This window comes from Pholis gunnellus (genome assembly GCF_910591455.1).
Source record: "Pholis gunnellus genome assembly, chromosome: 12".
In the NCBI taxonomy this organism is placed as follows: domain Eukaryota; kingdom Metazoa; phylum Chordata; class Actinopteri; order Perciformes; family Pholidae; genus Pholis; species Pholis gunnellus.
The window spans coordinates 10,404,831-10,417,478 of NC_136539.1; the positions used below are offsets into that span (position 1 = coordinate 10,404,831).

General features: G+C 42.9%; 1 protein-coding gene across 1 annotated transcript; it reads right to left on the bottom strand.

Annotated features, from left to right (window-relative positions):
• Nucleotides 1-1,068: 1,068 nt before the first annotated feature.
• On the bottom strand, nucleotides 1,069-10,460 carry sik1 (salt-inducible kinase 1). The gene is made up of 14 exons (XM_079169840.1): nucleotides 10,332-10,460; nucleotides 9,672-9,868; nucleotides 9,459-9,575; nucleotides 6,450-6,513; nucleotides 6,196-6,357; nucleotides 5,899-6,023; nucleotides 5,679-5,802; nucleotides 5,352-5,572; nucleotides 5,058-5,207; nucleotides 4,837-4,947; nucleotides 4,471-4,696; nucleotides 4,133-4,387; nucleotides 3,830-4,019; nucleotides 1,069-3,699 (listed from the first exon to the last, which is right to left on the bottom strand). The coding sequence occupies exons 2-14, from the start codon at nucleotides 9,822-9,824 to the stop codon at nucleotides 3,183-3,185; spliced, it is 2,415 nt and encodes an 804-aa protein (XP_079025966.1). The 5' UTR covers nucleotides 9,825-9,868; nucleotides 10,332-10,460; the 3' UTR covers nucleotides 1,069-3,182.
• Nucleotides 10,461-12,648: the final 2,188 nt, after the last annotated feature.

Below are 12,648 nucleotides of genomic sequence, written 5' to 3' on the forward strand. Positions count from 1 at the left end.
CAGTGAAGTGGCCCCCTCACAGTGTAAATCTGCAAATCAACACCTGTAAGTTTGGAACACGCAGTTCTCCTGGGGGAATTTAAACAGAGTTTCTTTTCTTTCTCCTGAGATAACAAGCCGGCAGCAAAGAGGAGAGCAGCAGAGTTCACTTGGCTCACGGATGGTTTGGCTTCTCGTTTTGCTTGACTGCTTCATAGCCTTTCCTGTCGAATGTCAGACACCTGTCCATTCTCAGTTTTATGACCAGCAAGAGGGTCGTCGGGGTCCAATGCATCATCAATCTGCATCACAGCATTCTCATAGGGTGCCAGTGCGTCATCAGTGTGCCACGTCATCAGTAAGTGGAAGAGGATGAGACGCAATTAAAAAGGTTTTGCACCTATTTCTACAATACCCAGCTATGTTTTCTGCTTCTGTATGGTTCGTAGTTTTAGTTATTTATAGATGAATCATAAAATCTGGACAAAATACAACTCTTGATCAAGCTGCTATCAAATGATTATATGGTAAATAAATCAGTATTACACCATGAAGTTTGGTTGCACCAGATTTATTACTAGTTGTCTTTATTGTTACTGATGATTACCAGTAACAGACAGCATCACTATTATAGACGTGCTGCAGACTGAACTTATATTATTTTACAATATGGATCATTAGATTTAAAGGTTTTATTTGTCACATGCTTATTTAATATTTGCAGTCAAATGCAGACGCATAAGGCTGTGCTAAAAGATGAGTGTGCAATAAAGAAACTAATATGTATAAGAGTCAAAATGCAAATCAGAAAAAATATATTGATAGAAATGCAAAGATTACAACTTTAAATATACATATAAAACATAATTAGTTTCTGCAGTTTTCTGCATATAAAAATATTAAATGTACTTCTGCAGTTGTGATGATTCTTCACAATCCTGTCAACTGTAAACAAATAGATAAAAATGCATGTGAAAAGTTGTAAAAGAGTTGTTAAAGTCGAGTAAAGTTATCTACAGTTGTGTATGTCAGTATGTCTATGTCAGTAAATATATCCAACTTATGATCAGAAAACATTCAAACAGACAGTTTAGGAAGTGAACTTTATTTAAATAAATAGCCACATAAATAAACAATCTTTCTTGAAATAACATTCTCTCTTCCTTTCCTTTCCTTCCTCCCTTCACACACTCTCTCACACACACACACACACTTACATGCACATGCTCACACAATCAAGTAACAAATCAGAAAAAGAAAAAAAAAGAAATAGTTTATCAAAAAGGGTAATCTTACACATTTGCATCAAGTGTGTTTCAATTGTTTTGTGAAGTTTTTTCATCACGAGAAACAAAAAGATTGGAATAAAGTGCAATTCTTGCTTCTGTCTCCACAGCAAGTTGAAAGGTCAGATTGAGAGAAGAGAGGGAGAGGTCAGAGTAGATATCAAAAAGGTTCATTAACGGAGCATTTCAACTCTCTTTCTTCCGCGTAGCGATCGGAGATGTCGAACCTCTGATCATGAGTTTGTTCAAAGGCACATGTGTTGGTAGTGGGTGCAATCAACCAAAGATTGTTGGATAGAAAGATATCAACACTGCATGTTTCCAACGCAGAAGTGGGTTTGGAAAAACACTGCTCTTCAACAAGTTGAGATAAAAGAGAACTAATTGAGCTCACAATGCATACCAGCTTGTTGCAGATAATTTCTACTTATAGACAACTGAAGAAAGTTCAACTTCAAGCACAACATGGTATTGCTATGTTCTGATTTTTTTTTTCATTTTTTTTTTCGCCTTCTTTTCTAGAAAAGTACAAAAAAAGGAATACCACCATGGTCCTGATAGTAAAAGCTAGAAATATTAACAATATGTGTAGCATTTGGATTTGATGGACGCTGGAGTTTTCTCAAAGCGAAAGCTAAGGAGATCATGTGAAATATATGCGCGCTAACCACCGTGCTACATTTTGAGACAGCATTCAAAGTGAAAAGTCAGTAGTGTGTCTGCGATAGATCACCCATCTCTTGTGCTGTTCGCTCTTTGGTAAAACCCATATTCTTCCTTTCAGTTAAAGAACTACAAGCTAAACTGTGTGAAGAAACAGCATTTTGAAATGCCTTGAGTTTTTCTATCAATTCTACAGTATCATGTTATTATGTTACATAACTAGTACCTGTTCTAGTCAGCTAGCTAGCACAGCAAACAGACAAATTAAAAGTAACAACACAAAAAACCTCAGGCAAATGTACATTTTGACGATCCTATGCAGAGCCTCATCCTTCTTCTGTATTTCAATGTGAAATATAGCAATGTTCCCAGTCTTTGTTCTGTCCATATGAAAACTGTTTCTGGGATTGACAACTTTTTGTTTGTTTTTTTTCTTTTCTTGCCTGCGGAGGTAGTGAAAGCATCCAACAAGATGGTCTTTGTATCCACATATGTAAGGTGATGTACCTGTTGTGCTTTACTCAATCAGCCAGACACCATCTTCCTTCATTTTTGGCTGATAAGGATGTAGCAGTCTATTTTGCAACTTGAGGTAAAAGCAGCATCTGCGTAGCTATAATAACAGAACAAAAATAAATCACAGTTTCAATACAAATAAACTCCTTCGGTGAACCTTAGGGCACTATACTGCATGTTCATTGCACTGCTACAGAGAAATATCTCTTCAAAAAGGCGAACAAAGTGGAAAATAAAAAGAATTTGGTCTTTTGTCCAGTCCAGTGAAAACATTGAGAACAGGAAACGACACAAGAAGTGCCTAAAAAATGATGAGGAAAAGGGAGCCTTCCTGTATTCAACAAAATCAAAAAGTTAACTTAAAAACAGAATGAAAACATGTGAGAAATAACTGTATGGGCTAGTGTCAGCTGTCATTTAATTCAAGGGAGCTGATGAGAGTCTTTCAGTCTATTATTGCTTCTCTGGCTGTCTGACACTGGTTCAACGCCTTGTCCAGAGTTTGGTTATTGCTTAGTCTTTAGCTTATATGATATCAAAAGTGTACACAACATACACACGTGTGTGGACACATTCTCATATGTGTACCGTATGTTGTTAAATAAAGTGTACATTTGTCGCTTGCATCTGCTTTTTGTTCTTTCTCCTCACTTCATGCTCTCTTTTCTTCTCGGCTCAAAAATCAAGATTTCTTTTCTTCCACAGAGAGAACAATCGCTGGTCTCAATGGCTGATGCTTTACTTCACCATCACACAGCTACTGAGCTGCTGCTGTGCAGCCAGACCCAACTCCTGCACCTCAGGGTCTGTGCTGGAGGCCGAGCCCATGCTCCACCCTGCTGGTTTAGACATGATGGGTAAGGTGCCGTGTGTTGCAGACTGGGACTGCTGCTGGAGGCTGATGTGGGGGAGAGGTTGCGTTTGCTGGCTGATGTGCAGACGAGCCTCGAGAAGATAAGCAGCGGAGGCCACGGGGGACAGAGAAGAAGCGTAGCAGGATGAGGAGGATGAGGAGCAGCCGGAGGAGGAAGTCTCGAGGGTTTGTTTCAAGGGGCCGTGCTGTAAACCCACCGAAGCTTGCTGAGAAGGCAGGGTGGAAGGGGTGGGCGTGTCAAACATGGAGGGCGAAGCAAACACTGTAGTAGGTGGAGGAGAGGGGGACTGCTGCTGGGCCAGAAAGAGCAGGGGATTCTGTGAAGGTCCAGTCTGAACCGCTTGGACCTGAGGCTGGTGTTGGTGCTGGATCTGTAGCATCCTGGAAAACCAACACAGACGATCAGACTCTCTATTTACATCACGGCTTTTCAAAGTCCAAAACTGTGGGCCGCCTAAGACAAATTCGAGACAACAGAATGCTTTTGTGTAATCATTTTCATGTGTCTCACCTTTGCTGGTGCAGCACCTCCTCCAGCATGCTGCGGTGCTCGCAGAGAGCTGGACCCAGGGAGCCTCGGCTGCCACGGTTACTAGAGAGCGGAGGAAATACCTGCCTCGTCAGACCTTTAATCTTATTTAATCCCAGGAGCCCTTTAGTGCGGGTGTTTTTCCTCAGCTGCTGGCGGAAAGCTTTAAGGCCTGTGGAAAGACATGGGGAAGTGTTACACAATCCTCCTTTTTTGATCCGATAATGTGACACCTTATTTAAAAAAACAAAACTCTGATGCATTTTCATGATCATGCTCCTGTACCTTGTGTGAGGGAGGTGTCAGAGGCTCTGCGGCCCTCCTGGAAGCTGGCAGCAGGCAGGCTGCCCTGGGCCTGGGGCAGGAGGTGGTAGGAGAGGGTCAGAGGAGCTCCAGCAGGCAGCAGAGCTCCACTCTCAGTCCCAGAGGCCAGAAATGTTGACATCTCACCCCTAGCCGCCTGCAAAGTGGGGGCTGGACAGGATGAGGACTTCAGACAGCCGTCAGAAGAGGCACCATCTGAGGGACTGACCACAATACCTACAGAAACAGAACAGGGAAGACATTAAGACTCTGTACGTGTGACAGAGTGTGGATTGATTGCTATTGTTTAACATACTTACATGGTGGGTGGCACTGGTGGAAACTGGCCGACACCTCGGCCAGGGTGTGTCTGCGGGAGGTGGTGGTGGGAGGGAGCAGAGGCCCGTGAGTTTGTGTTGCCTCCTCCTCCTCCAGGTCTCTGGGTCGCACCTCTTCGCTGATGCTCGTCTCCAGCAGGCTGTTGGGTGAAATGGAGCGGTTCCAGAGCAGTCTGTTCAGACTGGCCTCCACTGGAAACACCACACGCTGCACCAGAAGGAGTTGGACTGTTAGCCACTCATTGACAGGTGCAGTATTTGCCTGTGGTCTATCAGTAGATAAGGGCAGAGGGTGAAGTCTCCTGACCTCTGAGCTGCTGAACGCTGTCAAGTTGAATCAGTATTTACCTGGAACAATCCACTTTGGTCATACTCCATCTCCGGGTACACTGGAGGAGTGCTTTTGGCTGGAATTGAAAATGCTGTGGTTCTAAAGCTGTCGGGGGACTCCATGATCACCTAGAAGCAAGCAGGAAGCACACCGCGTTTTAGACCTCAAGTGTGAAGCTGCAGGTTGCATCAGGACTAGGTACAAATTTAAGCTCAGTACACCCAGCTGAAGCGCTCACCTCTGGGCCGGTGGAGTCGGAGGTGCTCCTGGGCCTCTGGCTCCAGGTCCCACACTGGCGGCTCAGCTGCTGGGTGCGATGCTCTCTCACTCTCTCCAGCAGCAGGTAGTAGATAGCAGAGAAGTGATTATAGCTGCTGCTCTGTAGAGACTGAGAAAAAGAAAAAGAACTTCCTTTAGCTCTTCCCCTATACGAACTATGTGGTCAGTCTTGCCCCTGTTAAGTATAAACTACTCTTGAGACATAAGTCTCCTGAAACTGTTCACAAAGTCATAAAACACCACGTTCAGTCACCTCGATAGTCTTCTGGCGGTTGATGCCCAGTGTGTTCATGATGCCCAACACTGGTTCACTGTAGTCCCCCAGGTTGGAGTTGTACTCTGTCAGGGAATGGCTAAGGGTCTGGTGGGCGGCTGTTGGGTCTGCCAGCATCCAGCGGTGCTGCTTGATCTGGGCCATGCTGATCCTCCTGGCTGGGTCTACCACCAGCATCTTACGGATCAGGTTTTCACAGTCTGGAGGACGAAATCGAAGAATGAGTTTTGGATTCTGAGCACTTTGAATTCAGACAGAATTGGTAATTAGCAGTATTTTTTGTTTACAATTTAGTTGCCATTATACCTTGAGACATAAAGAAAGGGATTCTGAATCGTCCCTCTGTGACTCTCTGTCTGAGTGCAGGAAGACTGGGTCCGTCAAATGGAAGCGAGCCACAGACAAGAACATAAAGTACCACACCCAGGCTCTGTAAATGAAATAGCAAAAAGGAAAATATCAGCATAAGAAGAAAACGAATGCTGGATTGAATAATTCTGTGTATTTTTTCCTTCTACCAGCCTACCCAAATGTCCAGCTGCGGCCCCTCATACTCTTTCCCTTCAAACACTTCAGGGGCAGCGTAAGGCGGGCTGCCACACCATGTAGACAGAGGCTCCCTTGCATTGTAGAAGTTTCCAAATCCAAAGTCTGTAAGTGCACAGGAAGAGATAGTTAGTTAGTTAGTTATTCAAACGTGTCTGTTTTATGTTCAATGAGGAGCTCAGGGTGTTGGATTAACACTTTGTCTAGCATTGTACAACACCTGCCTGCCGGCAAACCACTAACCATTGTAACAATAACGGCTTATGAGCAGACCTACCAGCCAGTTTGATGTTCATGTTGGCATCCAGCAACAGGTTCTCGGTTTTTAGGTCACGGTGAACGATGTGGTGTCGATGGCAGTAGTCCACGGCTGTAAGAATCTGCCAAAACTTCTTCCGTGCCTCATCTTCACTCATGCGGCCATTTGAGGTCAGGTGGTCTGGAGGGATAGGGGATATTTTAGTTCAAGTCGAGATTCAGCCTACATTCATTTTAAAAGCAGAAAATATACATTTGAAAAGCTGAACTCACCAAACATTTCTCCGTTCTTCGCATACTCTGTCACAATGTACAGCATGTCTTTGGTCTCCATGACCTAAGAGAAATTAGAGAGTGAAAAAAAAGTTGAAACCAACTGTGTCATTGGCAGCTGGTGATCACGAAGAGTAAGACCTGTTCTATGTCCTCCAGCTCAGCCCGCTCCAGGCATCTCTTTTATATTTTATATTTTCTAACCACAAAAATCTCCATCTCATTCCCCTCCATCTTGTTCCACACACACACACAACACACCAACACCCTGGTTTTCCATGAAATGCCCTGTTGCATAAGCCATCCGTCAGTGACTTCCTGCGTGGATTTATTATGTTTTAAAATCCATTTATACCACAAACCCAGAAGGGAAACACATAAATACATTCAGACAAATGATTATCAATGGATATAAATGTTCTCCCTAAGGCTGACCGAAGTTGGCAATGGATTATCTCTGTTTTCTCTTTACTTAGAAAACAAAGAGACATATTCACAGGGGCTGTCTAGTGTATAAAAAACACCACAAGTGCAACCACTTATGAAAGACACGATTCCCAATCCTTTTCTTGGAAGTTGTATAGCTTTAATTTCCCAGGAGAACCCCTCGGGGACGGGGCAGTTGAGCACAAAGCAATTTTTGTCATATGACAAAGCCCTGTCTGAAATGCTGTTGGCCACCTTAAATTAAATATTTCTAAATTCCACTGAATGTTGGAGCTTAATTTTTTTCATCCACCAGCCCCTTTAGAAAACCAAGAGACGGATGATTCAATACGCAGGCCCCTCTAAGCGGGGAGCCGTCTTTATCAGAGAGATAGGGCAGCTCTCTGGGGCTCTGTCACCTTGAGGTGCAGCTGACGTCACAGCTCTGAAGAGCAGGCACAGCACGTCAAGGACCCTTAACCCAACCCAGAGGGAAGATTAAGCACTTACTATCCATATGTTCCAGTGTATTTTACATAAAGTAGCTTTAAGGGTGTTGAAGCTGAACGATGACACAGAGAAAAATGTAAACCCAAGACTCCATGTTTAATGGCTGCACCTTTCCGTCGCATGCAAATATTTTAAATGTCTTGCGCAGCATTCTACACATTTCTCACAATTCAGCCTGACATATCTGGAATCTTTGTCAAATGTGGGGGAGTGGGGTTTAAGAGGATGAGAGGGGAGTGTATGATTGATGCAAGGTCAAAGAGCGGCTGAGACAAATAGGCTTCAATGATCCTTGACGAGGAAGGAAAAATAACATTTCACTCTCATGAGATCTGTGAGAGAATGGAAACAGCAGCTGATTTATCAGGCCAGAGGTCTCAGACTGCCTCCTACCATCATCGAGTACCGACCATCTGACTAGCATCACTTCCGACAACCCAAGGGCACGAAAAACAGGACGCATCACATGCAGGATAAAGACAGAGGTCATCCATGTCAGACCTCAGAGCTGTGATATTATCTTTAACAAGGGCCGGGCTGACAATAATACAGTCTTATTCAATTTATCTTCTACATTATATTGTGAATATGTATATTTGACATTTGACTCAATGGAATAAACGTTTAATATTATTTAACATTATTACAAAATTTCCACAGCTGTTTGTTCTAACTCTTGTAAACCTTGATTGGAAATGCTGATTCATTTTAATTACCTAAAGCATTAATTACCTATCCCGGTCGATGCCTTTAAATTGCTTGGGTTGTGTGAATTACTGAAGCCAATTATATTTAGTTAACTATCACGTAAGGCAAAGAAAAGCAGCAAATCCTCACAACTGTGAAGCTGGAAGAAGGGTTTGACAAATGTACCTCCTTTACATTTTCTGTCGATTGACTAATAGCTTCACCGACTAACTGTTTCGGCCCTTCTTGATGGTAAATAATCGTAATGTCATGCTTTTATTGTTGTAGTCAAGACCCAATGCAGAAAATACTGATCAGCTGCTTAAAACCACACATGAAGTAATCCTCATAAGGAGCAAAACAGCACAATGGCAGAAAAAGTCCAGAGTAAAAAAAAAAGCAAAAAGCCATTGTGTGCGTTTCTTTGCGTGGGTGTGTGTTTGTTTATTTCTTGCCATACGCGTGCCACAATGCTCGCAAGGCCAGCTGAGGAGAAAAAAAATCGGATTCTCCCCACTAAGTCTTCAATATGATTAGCAGTAAAGCAGCGCTTTGTAGGGGAGGCTTTTCACGTGACGTGCAGACACATTGCACTTGGCTTTAACAGATGCTAATTGGGCTTAACGCTCAGACCCGTGGACACATCTTTAACCAGAAGTCTCCAGACTGTTCTCTGATTCCAGCGTATCTGCAATCACCTCAACCATTGTATAACTGACAACATCTCGGATTGTTCTCAGCGCTGACTGGTAGCCATGATTATTCTCAGTGTCTCTCTCTTACACACACACACACACACACACGCAGACACACACACACAGAGGGGCAGACACACACACAGAGGGAGGTCAAAAGGGATTGCACTAATGCTGCTGTGGTGTACTTATGATTCAATGTGCTCTGAGGGTCAGGAGCTCACAACAAGCCGGTTCAAACCAATTAGATAACAAATACCCCTTATATGGCACCGCTGCATCCACATATCAACAATAACGAGGCACAACGCTCTGCACCACAGCAGTGTTGCTGAGGGAAATACATTTGTACCCATTTTGCAAAGTTTCCCACACCATCGCATTTTACACTCAGGTTCTTGCATGCGTTCAGACTGGCTCCGTGCACTTGGAGCCGTCACGGAACCAGGATTCACAGTCGTCGATGCAATACGGGTTAAACCACTCACTGCTGCACACACACACACACACACACACACACACACACACACACACACACACACACACACACACACACACACACACACACACACACACACACACACACACACACACACACACACACACACACACACACACACACACACCATTCTGCTCACATACAAACACCTGCATGAAACAACACTGCAGAGAACCAAAAGATAACACACACCTGGTAGAGTTTGATGATGTGGGGGTGGTTTAGCAGCTTCATAATCTGCACCTCTCTGTAAATTTTCTCCAGGTTGGAGGGGTTCAGTCTGGTCTTGTCAATGATCTTAATAGCCACCTGAAGAAAAACATTTTTAAAATTGAAAATAATTAGAATTATGCATCTTTAAAAATGTGCATAAACAGTCACAGAATTTGTAGGACAGCTGCTGACCTGTGTTTTGGTGACTTTATGTTTGGCCAGTTTCACCACTGCAAAGTTCCCCTTCCCCAGGGTGCGGATGATCTCATAGAAGCCGACCTGCAGGGGTCTTCCCTGGGCAGAGCTGGACTGAGCCCCTCGGCTGCTCTCTGTCATGATCACCATAGTGCACCAACGACTACAGTGTTGGGAAAGTTTAAGGCTAGTACCTGCAGAGACAAAGACAACCCCGTATTTCACTGCCTTGTATTATACTGCATTATAGACAGATACATTTTAAATTACACTAGGCAGGTTTATTTGTCCAAATCAACTAAAGTAAGTGAAGCCCTATATGTGCAGCAGCTGAAAACTTTCTTGTATAACAAATGAGTTCAGAGGGAGAAAGTATTACTGGCCTGGAGTGATTACAGGCATTGATATGGTCAAAAGGAAAAGATTTTAAGTGAATAAATACGTATTTCAAATCCTAATACGGCTTGAAAATGTATAAAGTATATTTCCCTAATGTCAATCCTATAGCCGTAATTCATTTACAAAGGGAATTTGTGTTAAAGAAATGAAACTAAAACGACTAAATACGAAAGTAGCTTTGGATTGTGTAAGAAAATGACAAAATGATTTTAAAGGAAATGTAAAGCGAGTCTAACGGAGAGAGGAGTCTCTTCTTACCTTAATAAGCGGACATAAACCACCTTCTCTCACAGTTCAGACGGCTCTCAGAAGAGACATAAACCATTCCACAGCCAACGCGACAACAGGTTAGAATAAATGTAGAAAACACGCACGGAGCAACTTTCGGAACAAGTCTTTGGGGCCCGGGACTCGGCTGTGGCCGGTGTGTGGCTGTGCGCTCCGCCGGAATGCAGAGCAGAGGGCTTCGGCACTCACAGGGGGAACTCCTCCTCCTCCTCCTCCTCCTCCCTCCCTCCCTCCGCCACCATAACAAATTGATACCCACCTTATTAACGTCACACCCGCGTCAGAGCTCCGAGTTGGGTGCAAGGCAAGGCCGGGCCCGAGCGCAAGGCACAGGTTGCTGGGCAACCGCGCGGCTCGGGCGCACGGTGACGTGAGTGCTGATGGAAGGGTTGCTTGGAGATGGGGACGGTGACGTCAGTTGTGTCACCACGTGATGTTTCCCTCTGCCGGGCTATTGCCTCGCTCTCACCTCACAGCCCCGGCTAGGCGGGCGCCTCTAGCAGAAACAGAAACAGGAAGCAACTGGTGATGCTCTGTTAGGTTGTTTCTGTGTTAAACACCATTTTATTTTATTCAGTTCTGCCTGAAAAATAATCTAAACTAGAAGGTACTCAAACATACTCATTATTGTATCATATGTTTAATTTAATCCGTTTTAATAAATGCTAGCCTCTTCTATTTCATCCTGCTCTATTTTGTTATTATATGTGAAACAATCTACACTTGTATGTGTTGCATATTCAGAATATATGTTTTATTTAAACTGTTTTACAACGTTGGTGAGACTATCTTGCAGATAGTCAGTGTGGCAGAAAAGACCAAATTCAAAATGATGGTGGACATACAGTCACATAGATTAAAAGTGTGTGCGGGTGAGTGTAAATACCGAACATCAACGTCAGTAGAGAGAAAGATCGTGCCCTCCCACAGTCTGAAATGTTAAAGGAATGCAAACTGTATGCAAAACATTTCAACTGAAAGGTCACGCAATATTTTGATGCACTAACAACAAAACCACACAGCCCACCCTGCTCCTCATCTGTTTTCACAACCAAATGTATCTGTACTTGGTGCCATTTGAATATCTCTCTCACATGCAAATTACAGTTGTTTTATTTCCTGAGTTTGTGAAGCAGACACATTTATATAAACTGTTGTTGTCTGAGTCAGATTGTCCCAACATGATGAGAAATGTTTGAAACAGCTTGAACAGAATTGTTGGACTCAATCAGTGTTTTTCAACCTGGACCCAATGTTTTGTGTTAGTAATCCCATAACTCTGTAAGTAACAAAGAAAACACAACTTTAAAAGATTCAATTCATAGACAATATATTTTTGCGGATAACATATAATTAAAAAATGAAGATTAAAAAAACAAAACAACAATGTGTCAAACTGTTGCATCTGATTGGATAGTTCTGTACTTAAGACGTAAGAGCTGCTCTTGAATGCTTTACACTTAATTCCCTTCAAGTGTAATTCTTAGACGTTTCATACACAAGCCCTCATATGGGCTTAACTGTGATGGTAGTTTGTATAGCTAAACCACAATATATGCAGATATTTATATGGTTTTATTTTATTTTTTTAATGGATGACTTAAAAAAATAAAAGTGTGCCGAGGAGAGTTGTGAAACGTGTGAATATGTTGAACGTGATCCAAACCACATTCAGCACAAACCAGTCTCACAGGCACAACTTCTCTTTCCTGGAAATGACATACGTACTGCCTTCTACACACACACACACACACACACACACACACACACACACACACACACACACACACACACACACACACACACACACACACACACACACACACACACACACACACACACACTCACACACACCTCTGCATGGCCATTTGTTTGTACAGTCCACACATGTCTTTTTAATCTGTATGAGTGTGTCCAGTTTCGGATATAATCATCAAAATGAACTGCTGACAGCATGTTGAAACAGTCAACTTTAAAGCTGTGAAGGTTCAAGTATTTTCTGTGTGTGCAGAAAACAAAAGATTGTAATTCCTGCTATCAGTCATGTGAAGACTATCTGCAAAGAAATGATGATAAAAAATGTTTAAGTTTGAGCATTGTTTTGTTCTCAAGAGTTATCAGTGTTTACTAAAAGAAGGTGACTTATCAGGCATGTTTCATTCTTTGGTCGGTTTTTCTTGTGCTTCTGGTGACCTTTTATCAAACGTGGGTGCACAAAGTTCAACTCAGGGGGTATTTCAGCCTCTTTTAGCATTTACTTAAGTTTTGAGGAATCACACTTTCCTGT